Consider the following 17,846-nt stretch of genomic DNA (forward strand, 5'->3'; position numbering starts at 1 on the left):
TGAAGGCTAGGCTGAGAAACATCATTTCCTTTATTGTAATTTTTTTCTTCACAGAGATGCCCAATACTTGATGCTACAACTGCACTTTGGTTTTTTTTTTGAGTATGACCTCCCAAGCCAGACCCAAGGCAGCTGTACAGAGGATTTGAGTGGTGCCTGAAGTTATTAATGGAACCTACTGGTTAACTAGTACCTGGCTGGACCAGCATGCCAACTCTTTCTGGATGGCAGGAATCAGAGGCAGCACCTTACTTGGTGGACTGGTGCTGATCTTGCCAATTTCTGAAGCACCTCACATGAAGTTTGACCAAGGTATCATTAGTAAGAAGGCTATCATGCAGCATAAAACTTTAATGTTCCTGAAAGTGTTAATGGCCAAAGAATGCGCAAGGTCTACGTCAAATCTCCCCATATCAGCAACTATGTCCTTGTGAAGAAAGAAATCAGCATGCATGGCAGTGTACCGCACAGGACACTAGGAAGTACCAGAGACCGATCTAAGTTTGGCACAAGTCAGTTTACAAGTCCAAAGTGGCAAGATAGAGCACAGTATAGCCTAGAGTACATACATGCCCTTCTTACGAGGAGCCAAAATTCAACATTCACTAAAGTAAGGAAGTATATGAACTGGGTCCTGAGGTGGTATAAAGTGGGGAAAAACATCTGGTAGATGCCTTGGGTGCAGTGGAGAGACCAAAAAACAAGGAGGTAAATGGAAAAAGACCTTGTCCTGCCTTGAACTGCAGGAATTATCTATGCCGTTTGTGAAGAGGAATGCGCAAATATGCATTCTGAGATCCTGGATGAAAGAAAAGGACATCTGGCAGTGAGAGAGGTAGACTGGTCTTGAGGGTCAGCATCACCTACTCTAACTTTTAGGTCTCCGTATACCATCCTTTTTAGGGGACCAAAAACACGACTTAAGATCACAGCAAATGACAAGAAACAGGATTTTATTAATTACTGCTACACAAGCCGGCAGCTGAACAGTGTATGCTTTGCGAGCACTACCTAGTAGGAGGAGGTGGACAACATACTTTGTATAGCAGTAAAGACTCAGAATTCTGTTATGCAGCCTGAGGACACGAAGATATTTAAATACAAACATTATTTGGGAGAAAGATTCTCCCACCCAGGGTATGTGAAGGGCATCAGCATTTCAAATCACTAAATGTTGAACTGACATGATCGAACTATCCAATTTTCGAAAGCCGATAAAAAAAAAAAACACACCAAAAAAAGAACTAACTGGTGTAGGCAGGGGGGCAAGCCCTCCTGCGCCCCCGACACCCCCCACTACTTAAATATACCAACTCCGAGACCGCACTACATTGAGGTAAACTGAAACCTGCCCTTACGGAGATTTCCGTTTACCCATTCGACATTCAGTACTTTCGAATTCTCGATGCAACAATATCAAATTCGATACTATCAACATTTGAGATGCTGATAGGGACCCTGTGAAGGGACCTATATGACAGGGAAGGAGGAATAGGAAAGGTGATTAATTTTTTTAAATGTACTGTCACTATAGTTACCTTTCCCTTGCTGTCTCTATCCCTACTTTTGTCACCTTACCAAGCTCTTCTCTCACCAAAAACTTCTTTCCCTGTTTAAACTCATTTGCCTTAGAATGTCTCCTATAAAAGGGGAAATGCTTTACCAGGTAGTTCTTCCTGCACTTGGCAAATGGGGGGAAGAAAAATTGTTTAATTTCATTATTCTTCCCTTCTCCTCTAGTTTTTTTTAAGCACTTCTTAGGAAGAGGACACAAATACCAAATTATTATCAAATGCTTTTTGTGAAATGGGGCATCTAAGCAGAAGGCCCTGACATTCTATGGCTGTGGCTGAATTCAACTAAAGCATGTTTACGCAGTACTGAACAGTGACTTCATTGCAGCCACACTTCATGTTCTCAAACTATGGAAGCTATCAGAGCAGGTAAGAAATCCCGTGTCATGGCCTCATCCAGACTATCTCCTTACTCCACTATCCTCTGATGATGCCCACTTCAAATTTTATCATATTTGGTAGTTGAATACTACAACGGCTGGGGTAAAAGCAGTGCATTTTTCCACTGCAGGCCATCTACACAGTTTCCTTATAAGTAGCAAGGGCCAGGTGTCAGAGTAAACTCCCTACATGAGTTTAGGTCAGAAGTCTCAGGCTCTCAGCACATGAGGCAGATGCAGGTCATGGGCACTTGCAATGTAGCCCAAGACGTCTAATCCCAATTTCCCAGTTCCCAGACAACTATGATGCTCAGCTTTGCCCCTCCCCCCCAGTCCCTCAGGTTATGGCCAAGGCAGGAGAGTGTCTTGATTCTATCCTGAATGAAATGAGCATGCAGCCCCCCCCCCCCCCAACTCCCCATTCCCTAAGGCTATACCTGAGCATCTGTGGCAAGTGTTAAGTCTCCCCAAGTCTATTCTGAATGAAATGAGCATGCTGCCCCCTCCCACCTCCCAGTCCTTCCAGCTATGCCAGAGGCATTTGTGGTGACTCTTTATGGCTGAATCTATCCTGAATGAAATGGGCATTCAGCCCTCCCCCCACCTTTCTAAATCTTACACGCTTAGTTTTCAATGTATTTATTAGCATATTATTATCCTGTGCCCAAATTGTCAATTTAGTCAAGTTATTTTGCAGACATCATGCCTTGTCTGCAACACGTGTAATCAGTTTACCCAATTTCAGGGCATCTGCATATAGACTGTAGAACACCTCATATGAAAAGGTTTGGTCTGAAAGATACAATCTAAACAAGTAAGGGCCTAGGACAGAGCCCTGTAGGACACCCGGACTATAACAGAGAATTTCACCTTTCCAATTGCTGTATGATACATGCCATGTCTTATCCATCTTATCAGGAGAGCATGGATACCTAGTTGCTCTAATTTATTGATTCGTATTTTTGTATGACCCTGTCAAATGCTCAAGTTAAATCTATATAAATTACATCACAGCACAAATTTTTCATTCATAGATGTTATTATATTGTGATAAGAACATCACGTCATAGGTGGTAATAGATCTATTTTCAACATTTGCATGCTTACACACAAGTCCAACCTATCCAGTTCTGATAATAACTTATCCAATATTACCTTCGCCATTATTTTTCCACAATATTAAAGGAGACTTAAGGGTCTGTATGACTCTGGTTTGTCCTACTCCCCTTTCCCTTAAATACAGTTTTAATAAGCTCATGTCTCCAATCTTGAGGAATCTCCCCATATTTATATTAGCTAGTAAACAGTACCGCAAGTTTTTAATGAAGTCTTCTCGGGTCATTACTAATTCAGTTTCATTCCAGTGCTTATTTGGATCCAGTTTGCACAGCTCTTTTTCAATATAATCTAATTTGCTTCCAGTATCCGAGGTTACCTGGATGTCACTAGGACAACTTATCACCCCCTTTGTGGAACCAAACTGTTTTGCACAAGATTATGTAAATATATCTGATGTGTCTGAGAATAGATTTTAGAATCTGCACACATCATACATCTTTACTCCTTCCACATTTTATGTATCCATAAAAAGGTTTCCTATTATGCTCAATATCTTTATATAAATTTTCTTCAATTTTTTATCTTGTCTCACACAATGCATAATTTGTTTGCCCAGCTCACTTATTTCAGTTTTTCAAAGCTGTGGTTCAACCTCATTTCCATTTCTTATATTTCAGGTATCTTGTTTTTATGGAAATATATCCCCCTGACACTGTGTGCCTAGATCCCGATGATAAACATATTTTTGATTTTTGTTTTGCATTCCAACAATTTCTCTTTCAAAACTTTCCAAATTACATTTGCAGTTTTTCCACTGAACACATCATTCCAGTTAGTCTTATATAGTGACTGTTTTGCTTCCATATAATCTGCAATTAACCTTCTGTGCACTTGTTTAGCCTTCTGTGCACTTGTTTAGCAGAGTTATCTAGCAATAAATTAACAGTTATAACCCTATGATCACTGCACATCAAAACTGTGGTAAAACCTGACTTAACCCAAGAGTAATTTCTTTAGGAACACAATGTCTGTCTAGTATGTTCCATTCCTTGGTACTTTTATTGATTTATTTTTTTACAATCTGAAGCAACTGTTGTTCCTGAGCATACGTTGTGAATAATTTCCTTACTAATGAAGTAGCATTTACCAGAAACAGACTAGAACAATATTAAGTCCCCAGCTAATATTATTTTCTCTCCAGCGTTTCATGCAAGAAATGTTTGAATTCCTCTAGGTCATTAGCACTTGATTTTGGTGGTCTACACACACCAACCAATTGTTATACGTTCCAGGGTTGTCTTTATTGTCACAGTTACACAGTCTATAATATTGGTGTTACACAGTCTATAATACTGGTGTTATCACTGAACATGTAATAATCACAGGTCTCACAACTGTCTTTAATCCCTATCATAACACCTCCACTTGATTTTACGTTAGAATGTCTGTAAAAACAATTATATCCTGACAGAACTGCTTTCCAGTCATTGCTCTTTAACCATGTTTCACAAACAATATCATCAACATTGTGGGAATGTAGCAAATCTTCCATTAAAAAAAACTTTATTATTAATGGTCCTAGCATTAACAACCAGAGATGCAACAAATGTCGCTATATGTGAAGTGTTAAATTGTCAACCTGGCAAAAATCCTGCCTAGTGTTTGTCAAATACTATAAAATATCTGCTGCAAACAATCTCTTCCCTGATCTTGACAAATGCACGCCATCCTGTCTGAACACGTGTGCCTAAAACTAGGCCTGGATGCTCTACACATTTCCATTTTTTAAAGCAGGACATTTTTTCCATGTAGGTATTTACCCCAAAAATCTTTTCATTCACAGTGACCTGACTATCCTTTCTATATGTGATTTATGAAAAATATGTCCTAACACCAGTACAAGCTATACTGTCCAAGAGGGCTTTAAGCTCCTTACTAACAGTCAGGCAGTCATTGCGGACGAGATCATTTATACCGACATGAATAAAAAATAGATCCATACTTCCTTACATTGAGGCACTCCAAGGCTTGTCTCATAACTATTTTTACTTAGAGAGACGACACGTGCAGCAGCAGCAGCTCGTTAGCTCAGTGGTACCTAGTGCTGCTTCAGAGATTTTATGGGGGGGGTTCAAGACTTGCAAGAAAGCCAAGTTTTTTTTAGTAATGATTTAAGGAAGGTCCAACGCCATATTACGACAGTGTTTTACTTAATATTGTGCACTTGCTCATTTACTACAGTGTACAATTATTATAGTATGTATTTAGTAAAGTGTGGATTTGTGAATTGTAAATGTGGTAACATGCCTTTACTACAGTGTACACTTATACTGTGTATTTAGTGTAGTGTGCATTTGTGCATTGCACACTTCGTATAGTGCCTTTACTACAGTGTACACTTATTATAATGTGCATTTAGTATACTGTGCATTTGTGCATTGTACATGTGGCATAGTGCCTTTACTATAGTGTGCACTTATTACAGTATTATAGTGTGCATCTGTGCATTGTACATGTGGCATTGTGCCTTTACTATAGTATACACTTATTATATAGTGTGTATTTAGTATAGTGTGCATTTGTGCATTGTACATGTGGTATCATGCCGGACTACACAATAAGAGCTCAACAAGACTTCCTCCATGATGATCCCTTACCCTATGAACCACGAAATGTCAACGTAAGGCTTTTTATTTTACATGTTCTCCGATATGAATGTTCAGCATTCAAAGTACAATCAACTTTATATCCAAGTAACATGCTTCAATCTAAAGGTAGGAAGCCGGTATATTGTGCGCAGGTCCTAGCCAAACTACCGACTGTGGAGATCATGGAGATTCGTTTTCCCACAATCTACACTGTTAACTTTCTCTTCAAAATGCAACATTTAGCTTTAATGCCTGAAAGCTTGAAGGTCAACATAAAAAAAATCAAGCAGCAAAAATATACAACACACTTATCCCACAGGGAGAATATCGGGAATCCAGGCTGCACCTCATGACTGAAAATGTAGCAACAACAGAGTCAATCTCTGAATAAATTTCAGAAAGAAAGAAAGAAATGGAAACTGCACAGACTGACATGCACCCCGGAAGAAGATAACAGGAAACTAGAAGTCCGGCCACGAGACTTATGGATTGCACAATGGAAGACCTGCAACAGTCAAAGCACGAGTGCTGGAATGCGAGAGATGGCAACAGTTTATGTGATACTTCAACCCCATGAAGGCAAATGTGTAAGGCAGAGGACAAGGAGGTGGAGGATGAGGAGGAGGACAAGGAGATGGAGTACTAGGATGAGGTGATGATGAGAAGGAAGCAGATGTCCAGGTGGGAGGCCATCATCCGAACCAGGAAGGGGTAAGCTGACAAGCTCTAGAAGTTTGGCTGCTCATCTGAACTTCTGTCACAGAAGTTGAGGAGTTGTCACTGCATCAGTAAACATCAATGAACATTGGTGTACGATGCTTGGAAATGCTATCAGTTCTAAATGAAGGCTGCTTCTTCCTACATAACTGTGGTGCAGTGAAAGAACAAGATCCAAGAGGCTTTAAAACAAAATGCTCTCAGTGATCAATCACAGCTTTTTTCGATGGTTCTCAGCCACATCTTGGGAGGCCTGACAAAACAGAACTTCATTTGGGAAGAGGGCATACAAAGTGCCCTGCCCGAATCCACCTTAACAGATAACAGCCTAAGCCAGTTATCCAATGCAGGCAAATTCTTGAGCCTGCTGCATTAGCCACAACTTTAGCACAGACAAAAATAGAGCAGGCTATACATAAGCCTATTGAAGTATCCATAGCTTCTCTTCAGATCTTCCTTGACTGCAGACTCAAATTCCAGCCACCTTCTCAAACACTATTTACTAGGGAGAACTGAAACATGGAGAGCTAGGACTAATTAACAGCCAAAAACCCTATCATAACAGACAGGAAAACCCTCTTGGCAACTCTGCTCACAGCCTCAGACTCGCCATATGTTAAGACTGAAAGGTACTGTAAGTCTCTGTCAGCTATTCTGGCCTGAAGACAGCACACAGTGTGCCCCTAGATTCTAGGTTACAATGTCACTTTACTCTGCTGAAGACATCTACAGTGCCCTAGGCCTCCTAAGAGCAAACATAACAGAATCTAGATAACTTTAGGCTGCACAGTCACATCATTATGGACATGATCTATGGGAGATATTATGTGGAGTTTATCATTCTTGTCCACAGGATGCACTATGAATTGAGAGACTTTTGCCAGCATTAATCTAATCCTTGTAAAATGAAGGGCAGATTTCAAGATATGTAAGACAACTGCTACATGAATAAAATTCTGGGTCACGAAGGACTTGCACAACTCAGCACTACTTTAAGCAGTGAATCTTGTACATCTCATGGGAGGTCTAGGAAGGTCTTCAATCTTATGTGAATCATCCAAGCCTGTACTGGACACAATGGAATACTCCATAGCAGTACATCTACATTTGTGTGCTGACGTTCCCTTTATACCAATTGTTCGTTTATAGCAAACGTACACTATGTGATGTGGCTGGTCGCATGTACCTTCCCAGCAGCAGTTTAACTTTGGTATAATGGCCGGACGTACCAGTCAACCGGAGGCAAACTCCCTCATCTTATGGATACTGCAGTATAAGAATAGAAAGACACCATACTACACACCCAAACTGGTTACTTAGAAGGAGCAGGCACATCATCACACACCTATCAGCCAATGAGGAGTGTGAGCCTGACCTGTAAGCAGTCAAAGGGGATATCAAAACTGCAAGGAGCAAAAGGCTAGGCGGGAGAAGGATGGATCTTATTACTTTTTCAAGTGGTTCTGGGACTGTGCAAGGACCCCTCTTGTATGCTCCTCTGTGAGACACTCCACAGTAGTCCCTCCTTCTCTTGAGGGTAGCTAGATTGAAAAGCTGCAACTTGTAATGTGTTCCTAACCTAGGGAGTGCAGAAAAGTAACAGTGTGGCTTCTGGCTCACAAGCTAGAAACTGCTGGAAAACTTTGAAGGTTTTACAGTTTAAGGCATTGAACTCACTTTTCCACAACAAAAATAAACTGGAGAGCGAACTATGCACATGATCTGAAAGAAGAGAGAAGCGTCGGGTCATGGAAGACTATCCTAACCCAATGCCATGGTTTGAGAAGTTGAAAAGTGTATAGGTCACACAAGAAAATTCAATGAGAAAGATGTACAGAGCTTATGGAGCAGTGGATTGGCTCAGGAAGTTTTGGGTGGCAAAGGATGTGAGGTTTGTATGATGAATGGAAAGGCTGAAAGAATATGTGAGCTGGTGAGACAGAACACAGACTGGATTGGAAGAGATAAGATACAGTGAACAAGAAGAAATTAAAATGCATGTGCGCACTGGGCGGGAGGCTTCAGAAGAAAGTTGGGAGAATGCAACCGGTGTGGTACAGAATAAGGTAAAGGGAGAAAGTAAGTGATGAAGTCAAGAAAGTAACGAGAAGGAAGCAGCTCTGAAGAGGCGGCTGTGGGCAGCAATAGGAAGTAAAGAGGAGACAAAATCACAAGAGGTCAGGAGTCAAAACAACAAAGAAAACTAGGAAGATAGATTGAAAGCAGCACAACAGCGAACAGTACCTCAACAAGAATATAAGAGGCACAGGAAAGGAGTGATGTGTAGCTGAAGGAGAGAGGCACAAAACACTGGAATGAGCTGACTGTGGAACTAGAAGGGGAAACTTTACAGGTAACTTAATGGTCATTTACCCTCAAGGAGGAGAACTTCAAGTGGGCTTCCAAAACATGAAGGAAATGCTTATTTCCTATTACGCTTATTTTATTTATTTATTGACATTTGTTTACTGGGAATGTCTACTGGGCTAGAGAGCCCATTTTCAGTGGAGGCCCGGGGAGAAAAGCTCCAATTACATGTTAAAAGCTCCATCACATATTAAACTCCAATTGGGTTACACACATTAACAAAATCCAATTGGGTTACACACATTAACAAAATCCAATTGGGTTACAAAGTTTACAAAATTTCTTACAATACAATAAATTAAAACAAAAGATACAAGACAAATATCATACAATAATTAACACTGAACAAGTTTGACAAATTGACGAAACAATGGTATTACTTTCATGTTATTTCTTTAGTTTCTAAATCAGAATGAGAGTGTGGAGGAGACGCACAAAATGGCAGTGAGGAAAATGCACAGAGGCAGACGCTTAGGATACAGTTAATAGGTGGAATGCCGAGATATCAAGGTGAATTCAGGAAAAATTGGGTTAATTCTGCTGCAGAATTAACAGGTTATGGAGGTTAGGTAGTTAGGAAGCAGCACTACTGGGTCTGGGGAGAAGGAGTTAAGTTATGTCATCAGTCTGGGTGGGGCAGTTACAAATCCAGTTAGAAAGGAGATAGTTGTGTAGGGCATTTGTGAAGTTTGTGGGTTGTTGTATAGAGCGGACATATGAGGGGAGATGGTTTCAGATCTGGCAATGGTCCAGCTATAAAGGAGTTTACCTGCAGATTGGTTTGGTTTGTGGATTTGTAGTAGGTTTTGGTTTTCAGATCGAAGTGACCTAGGAGGAGAGTAAAGGGAAAATAAGGAGCCAAGTGAAGGTCAGTTTTGTGGTTTGTAGATAAGTTTATGACAGGTAGTAAGCTGAAACAATAGTAGGTAGTGTGGGAATTCAAGCCATTGGAGGCTTTTCAAGGCTGTGCGGTGGTGGGTAGAATGATGGGAGTTAGAGGCAAATTTGGCAATCTTATTGTAGCAGGATTCTAATTTTTTGTTTCAGGGAGGACTGGAGGTTGGTTAGTAGGGGGGCACTGTGGGTTAAAGATGGAAGCAAATAAGAGACGGCTAGAGCTTGTTTTGTTGGTGAGGAGAGGAATGTATCGTGCCTGTAAAGTAGGCCAAGTTTTTAATGGGTTTTTGATATGTTGCATTGGATATGTAAATCAAATTTTAGATTTTCATCTATAATGACTCCTAATTTGGTACTAGCTACAATTTCAATTTTTGAGTTCAATGAGAGAATGTTAAAGTCTTGTCTACCAATAGTCATGTTCTTTTTAGGAGTAAACATAAACTTAGATTTTTTGGCATTTAAGGAGAGATGATTTTGTGAAGCCAGGTCTCAATAGTTGAGAAGGCTGTTTGGGTCATTTGTTGTAGAATAGTGGGGTTAGGTGCAGAGCAGACTATGGTTGAGTAGTCTGCATACTGGACTAGGGAGGTAAGAGGTACTGCTTCGTGAAGGTTACTTATGAATATGTGAAAAGGAAGGGGACCCAAGATGGATCCTTGTGGGACGCTGGTAGGGTTTTGGAGGTAGGGAGAGACTGAATGCTGCCATTTGACAGCATGTTGCCTGAGAGACAGCTTGTAAATCAGTTAAGAGAATGAGAAGAAAGGCCTATGGAAGACAGTTGAGAGAGAAGGACAGAATGGGAAATGGTGTCAAATGCTTTAGAAAAATCTAGAAATTGAGCAGATGCTATAGAGCCAGAGTCGCATATCTTGTTTATTTCTGAAATGGTTCCCCCTTTCAATCTCTTTCACAGTTTTTTTTTTTTTTTTTTTACATTTCTAGTTTAAAAGATGATAAAGTAATGATGTTCAAGCATCTTACCTTATTAAATAAGTGTCAAAGCTCATTATCCTGAGTCATGATCCACCCAGAGAGACAAAAAAGAAAGCCTGTGTGTTTCTAACACTTTTGTCCACAATCTGCCTACCACAGACAGAAAATTTTATAACTTTACTGGGATAACTTTAGCACTGTAAACTTTAAAATATAGCAAAATACATGAAATTACTATTCAGAAAGTTTTATAGGTGATGCTACAAACAAAAAAAGTTCAGTAACACTTTACAATCTCTATGGTACAAGCTAACAACATACCACGCCTAATGAAAAACTGTCTAGTGAGTTTTAAAGCAGAAAAAAGAATTGAAAAATACAAAGTTTTTTTTTTGTTTCGAAGGGGCGCACCACTCAAAGTAAGTAGTGCATAGAAGTAAGACAGTCAGACTGTTAGAACTGCTGTGACAAAACAAACCATTACACAGCTGATAAATGTAAGAAGAAAGCCTTAAGTTGCAGTGCTTCAGAGATGTCCTCAAAGACAACCCGAGGAGAATGAATACAGATGACCGTCATTGCATCATCAAAAGTCATGTACTTCTACATAACCGAAATGAGAACACTGGATGTGAAGAGGTGCATGGATGATGAAGTTCGAGAGGGAGAGGTGAATGAAAGCTGAAATCAGGCTAGTTCTGCCCTGGAAATCACAGTTAGATGGAGTGTTACAAAGCCATGAAGTTGCATGTGTGCCTTCTCTTTAGTAACTTCCACTTCTGTAAAATCTTAAAATGTATATGTATAAATGTAACTACTGCCAGTGTACAAATGTAAATAGAAATGTAACTACTGCTTGTCTATAAATATAAACAGTGTTTGACCGGAACTTAGTAAAATGTGATGCAAGCAAATTGAGCTTTTCTCACCGGACAACCAATGAAAATAGGTATTACCCAGAGTTTCCTGGTAAACAAAGACAAATACGAAACTATTCTACTTAAAAAAAAAAAAAAAAAAAAAAAAAAAAAAATACACACAAATCTCAGAAGTTTCTAGCACGGGTGAGAAAGTAAGGAGAAAGGAAGCAACTCTGGACACTGGACCAAATGTAGTTTTCTGGGTTGCATATACACACAACACAGGATAAACTGCATGTCTCAGTTTAATGGGCCGGTCATACTAGACATAAAACCTACACTATTTAATACAAAGCCACATGCAGTTAAGCTAAAACGACATATACAGGCCTTCTCACCCAAATCCATTCCCTTTCTTAAGGAATGCCTGCACACTTTTTCCTTACCTTGCGCCATAATCAGTGACAGTTTGGGAAAAAGGCAGTAGACAAACAAGCCACCTGCCCATGTCAAAAGATTATATATTACAAAGTCTAATACACATGTAAATAAGGTCCAGATTTATTTAGGTGGGCAGTACACGGGTGTGTAAGAAATGTTCTCAAAATCTCCAGTTTAATTTCTGCATGGTTCATTTTAAGCAGTTTGGAACAATAACTGCTGAAGACAACAGCGGTACTGTATGCAGTAACAGTTATTTTGCAAATGCATCAGAAAGAAAGAAGACTGAACATGAAAAACAAATATACCACATACCTGTGTTTATGCAGTAGCAAAACTAGTAGCCATATGTTGCACAGAGTCACCCCACACACTTCAGCCATTGCAAAAGCCCATGGTATTCTGGGAACACTGTTAGAGAGACAGGTTATCAGAAAATCAATAAAAAACAATAACACAATCCAACAGTCTATCAATAAAAGAACAGAGGAAGCACAACAATTTCATTTTAAGTATGTGAAAAATGAAAGTGTGAATGCCTAAGATAGCAAGTACAAAACATTACCATTTTTGGCCATAATACTTCTACAAAGATTATTTAAACACTCAATCTCTGATTCTAGGAACACAAAGATGGCTGCTGTTATTCTAAATGAGTGGAAGCTCCACAAAGAATTTAGAATTTCTCTCAAAGCCAGCTGTTGTGGCATAAGCATTTCAGATGCACAGTAACACATTTTTGCATCAATAAACATTACTTCTGAGAAAACAAGTACAGGATGAAAATATGAGGCAGTACCGTAGTTTCGAACTACTCCTAGCCCTGTCCGGAATTTTATAAACATCAGAAGTTCACATTTATCAACTAAAACAGCATACACACTTCTGCACACTACAAAGATTTTTCAGCAACTTGTTTTTTAAAAGATACCCATTATCTACACTTTATCAATGGAACTGATAAAAAAGCCAGTGCAGTAGCTACATCTGGGTACAAAGCATTACCAGAAAATCTTTGGGTCAAGGTCTGCTATGGCATGAATCACAACAGTTGGGCTTTTACTCCTCGACGTCCGCTGTCCTTCAGACACTTTCATAGCTGTGGAATATGCCCCTGTGCAAGGCTAACGCAAATTGTGCTCAGAAGCTGCACAGCTGTTAATGTGAAAACCCTACACAATACTGATACATGCCATCGGTTAGTGTGAGGCCCCATGAAGTACTGTTAGATGCCATTGGTTAATGTGAGATCTCGCAAAGTACTGCCAGGATGTGAAACCCCACACAGTACTACCAGTGCCATCTGTTAATGTGAGACCCCATGTAGTACTGCCAGGTACTATCGGTTAATGTGAGACACTACATAGTACTGCCAGGGCCATCGGTTAATGTGAGACCCCACAAAGTACTACCAGGGCCATCAATTAATGTGAGACTCCACATAGCACTGCCAGGGCCATCAGTTAATGTGAGACTCCACATAGTACTGCCAGGGCCATCAGTTAATTTGAGACTCCACATAGTACTGCCAGGGCCATCAGTTAATGTGAAACCCCACATAATACTGCCAGGGCCATTGGTTATTGTGAAACCCCACATAATACTGCCAGGGCCATCGGTTAATGTGAGACCCTACATAGCACTGCCAGGGCCATCTGTCAATGTGAGACCCCACACAGTACTACCAGTGCTATCCGTTAATGTGAGACCCCCATGTAGTACTGCCAGGTACTATCGGTTAATGTGAGACACTACATAGTACTGCCAGGGCCATCAGTTAATGCGAGACCCCACACAGTACAGCCAGGGCCACTGGTTAGTGTGAGACCCCTACATAGCACTGCCGGGGCCATCAGTTAATTTGAGACTCCACATAGCACTGCCAGGGCCATCAGTTAATGTGAAACCCCACATAGTACAGCCAGGGCCGCTGGTTAATGTGAAACCCTACATAGCACTGCCAGGGCCATCGGTTAATGTCAGACTCCACATAGTATTTTCAGGGCCACTGGTCAATGTGAGACCCTACATAGCACTGCCAGGGCCATTGGTTAATGTGAGACTCCACATAGTACTGCCAGGGCCATCAGTTAATGTGAGACTCCATATAGACTCCACATAGTACTTACCAGGTGCCATCAGTTAATGAGACCCCCCACATAGTACTGCCAGGATGTGAAACCTCACATAATATTGCCAGGTGTTATCTTTAGTTCTGTTAGTGAAATCCTCCACAGAGAAAATTCATGACAGCATAACAGGGCAGTAACTGTTTGCACTGTAAATCTGCCTTAGGTGTACACACACAGCAAACATTTTCTTTTTAATTTTATAATTCCTTCAAGGCTTGTACCACACCCCAAACCCCAGGAGTGTCTCTTTCTCAAACAGTCACACATGCTCTTATGGGATGGTAGTGCATCAGACATAACAACATCTTAACTGAATCTCAAATCAGTATCAGTGATGGTGAACATGAAAAACAGGATTACTTTTAACAACAAGGAACCAAAACTCCTGGGAAGTATATGCAATATTCAACAGCAAACAGCCTTCACAGAAAAGGATATTTTATTCACTCAACAGCTGTTGGCAGTTTTTTGTGGTTCTATTTGCTGGACTTCATTCAGTGGTTTGGTTATGCAATACTTAACTTCTGTACAGCTGTCAAATGTCCAGTATCTACCTTGAGCTGAAACACCTAGGGGTTAGGATTAAATCCTACCTAGTTCTGGCGCATTTAAAATGAAAGGCAACACACTTTGCCAGCCACTGAAGAAAGGCTGTGTTGGGTTCAAAAATATAGCTAATGGACAAAAGACAACTCATCTGTCTTTATGACAGACTTGATTCTTTCCACAAAGCCAAGTTGCGCATCTACATCCAGTGCTTATACAGGACTTTTACCTTTGCTACATTATTTACAAATATTAGCAGTTGAACAAGTGGTATAATAGAACACCAGAAATGACTCTGGTATAAAAAATTATTTTTGTTTCTTTGTTTTGTACCTGGGGACCACAAAGACCCTTTGATCATAACCATACCTATTCATTCCCCAATACGGGGGTGGGTGGGTGGGGGGGATTTGTCCACTGCAGCACAGCTCTTGTCCACGTAGCCAAGAGGGATTTTTTTTTTCTGGCCTAGCTTCCATCCTTGGCAGGGAATGTTTAAGCTCTTGTGGCACAAGGCCCTGTTGCGTCTCCTACTATAAACTTCCATGTTCACACATTCACTCCATGAAGGCTACAACACATACACAGCTTAAAACAGCCAAGTGTATGTCCCTGACCCATACACTGCATGCTATCCAACCCTTAGAGACACAATGTTAGGGAAGGAGATATTTTTTGTGAAAGAGTGATCAAAAACATTTGCTGAGTGCAAAAATGCACTACTGTGGTGGGAAGGCAAGTTTTCTTTTGTTAACAAACTTCTTTAAAAATTGCCCAGTGAAGAGTCCAGGGACCACACCAGCAAACACAATGGCCACAGGAAAAAAGTTTTTTGGGTTAAAAAGAACCCATGAATGCATGCAGAAACCTGGCTTCAAACAACATAAAATCAAGAAATACAAAGGGACTTGAGAAAGTACAGTTGTGTACACTTACCATAAATGTAGATGTTAGAGTGTATTCACTGTTGCAGTCATCACTTTTGGGTTATCTGCTTGCAGTAGCCCTCAGTCGGCCTGATTAACAAAGTCTTGGGTCCTGCATCGGTTGCTGTCCCTTCTTCCATGATGTCAAGTCGTCAGGGGTATAAAACATGCAGCAGACGCCATTACATCCGTTTTTCTTGCCCCAGATGTCAGGTGCCCCCTTACTGGGAAGCAATTAAAACTATACCTATACAAGGTTATACCTCCAACAAAAAAGCAAATACACCAAAAAGCTTTTGAAGAAAGTAGAGGTATATCCAAAAAAGGAAAAAAGAAGGGGGCTGGAGGGAGGGTAACCAGGACTGCAACAGTGAATACACTAACATCTACATTTATGTTAAGTGTACACAACTGTACTATGTTCTTCGTGTTTCACTGTTGCAGTATCACTTTTGGGTAAATTCCCAAAGCTAAGGATGGGAGGAGGAATTTAAATAGAATTAGGACTAGCTAAAAGGCCCTGCGAGACTGCAGTGGCAAAACCATCTCTGGATTTAGAGAAAATTGGCAGATGGTAATACTTGGTGCAAGTATGTACAGAACTCCAAGTAGCAGCTTCTAGGATGTTCCTGGTAGGGATGCCTCTGAGAAAGGCTATAGAGGTAGATGCAGCCCTGGTAGAGTGGGGACCGATTCCCTGTGGGATAGGTTTTCCATGGTGTTTGTAGCACAAAAGAATGCAATGGCCTATCCATTTGGAAATGGTTTGCTTTGAAATAGCCTTCCCCTCTGCCCCTGCAGCAAATGCCACCATCAGTTGATCAGATTTCCTTTGAGCTTTAGTTCTGTCCAAGTAGAATCTAGTTGTCTGTGCACGTCATCCGTTCCCCTTTGTTCCGTGGATTAGGAAAGAAGGTTGGCAAATGGATGGACTGATTAAGGGCCACACTGGATACCACCTTGAGCATGAAGGAGGGACTGGTCTTGAGGGACACCCTGTCCACATGAAAGATGATGAAAGGCTCCACTGCCATGAGGGCCTGTAATTCAGATACCCTTCTTGCTGAAGTGATTGCTAAAAGGAAAGCTGTTTTCCAAGAAAGGAATTTTAAGTCCGCAGCGGCAGCTGGCTCGAAAGGAGGAAGGGTGAGCTTTTCCAATACAAAGTTGAGGTCCCAGGCTGGAGTTGGAGCTCTCCTGGGTGGCTGTAAATTTTTGGCCCCTCTGAAGAACTGCTTAAGCAGTGGATGAGAGAAGAGGGGAGGTTCTGTGTTATAATCAGCTGAGAAGGCTGAGACGTGAATTTTGATGGAGGAGAGGAACAGGCCCTTATGAAGCATCTCAGTTATGTATTGTAAGATCTGAGGTAAATTGGGCACTGTTGGTTCCAGGCACAGAATCTTTTCCATTTTTCAGCATACGACTTTCTGGTCCTAGGCCTCCTTTCCTCTAAAATGATATCCATCACTGGTTTACTGAGGGATGGTAAGGAGAAATTATGTAATTAGCAGGCTGTTAGATTCGGTGTTTGAAGTTGAGGATGCAGAATTTGGTTCTCCTGTTGAGACACTAGAATAGGAGTCTGAGGCAGGTGCCATGGGGCCCACAGTGACACTGCGCAAGAGGGGGTACCAAGTGTTGGCGTGGCCAGTCTGGTGCAATCAAAATCATCCTTGGTTTGTCTCGTTTGATCTTTAGTAGTACTTTGGAGAGCAGAGGCAGAGGAGAAAAGGCATAAACTGATAGGTTTTTCCACCTGAAGGACAGAACATCCACTTTCCAAGCTTGTTTGTGGAGAGTCCTTGTGCAGAATTTGTCCAACTGATAGTTTTGGGGGGAGGCAAACAGGTCTATATCTGGGCTCCCCCATTTGCTTGTCAACATGTTGAAAATCTTTGATTCCAGTTTCCACTCGTGTGGGTCCATGAGGTTTCTGCTTAGTTCATCTGCCAGTGTATTTTGTTTTCCTGGCAGGAATTGAGCTTGTAAATGTACCCGATAACTCAGGGCTGTGTTCCACAATGCCATGGCTATTCTACAGAGGAGGTAAGAATGTGTACCCTCTGCTTATGTACCACATAACAATGGTGTTGTCCGTCTTTATCATTAATTGTCCTGGAAGAATGTGGTCCTTGAAGGCCGTCAGAGCATTCTGTACAGCTAACATTTCTTTTTGATCGATATGCAGGTGCATTTGACTTGGGTTCCATTTGCCCTGAATGCGCTTCCCTGCCAGGTGGGCCCCCCATGCATAGTCTGATGTGCCGGTTGTTAATGTTTGGGCGGCAGGGGGTAGTGTGAATGGTAGTCCCCTGCTTTGGTGGCAGGCCTCCGCCCACCAAAGGAACTCTAGGTGTAGG

At 41.1% G+C, this 17,846-nt stretch overlaps 1 protein-coding gene across 1 annotated transcript in view; it reads right to left on the minus strand.

Annotated features, from left to right (window-relative positions):
• The window catches only part of SAMD8 (sterile alpha motif domain containing 8), a 367,145-nt gene that overhangs the window by 190,381 nt on the left and 158,918 nt on the right, over positions 1-17,846 (minus strand). Inside the window, exon 4 of the mRNA XM_044055658.1 lies at positions 12,198-12,293. Coding sequence (XP_043911593.1) covers positions 12,198-12,293 — 96 coding nt within the window. The remainder of the gene's footprint in view (positions 1-12,197; positions 12,294-17,846) is intronic.

The sequence above is a fragment of the Protopterus annectens genome, chromosome 14.part0 (genome assembly GCF_019279795.1).
Source record: "Protopterus annectens isolate FY-2018-M chromosome 14.part0, PAN1.0, whole genome shotgun sequence".
Lineage (NCBI taxonomy): Eukaryota > Metazoa > Chordata > Ceratodontiformes > Protopteridae > Protopterus > Protopterus annectens.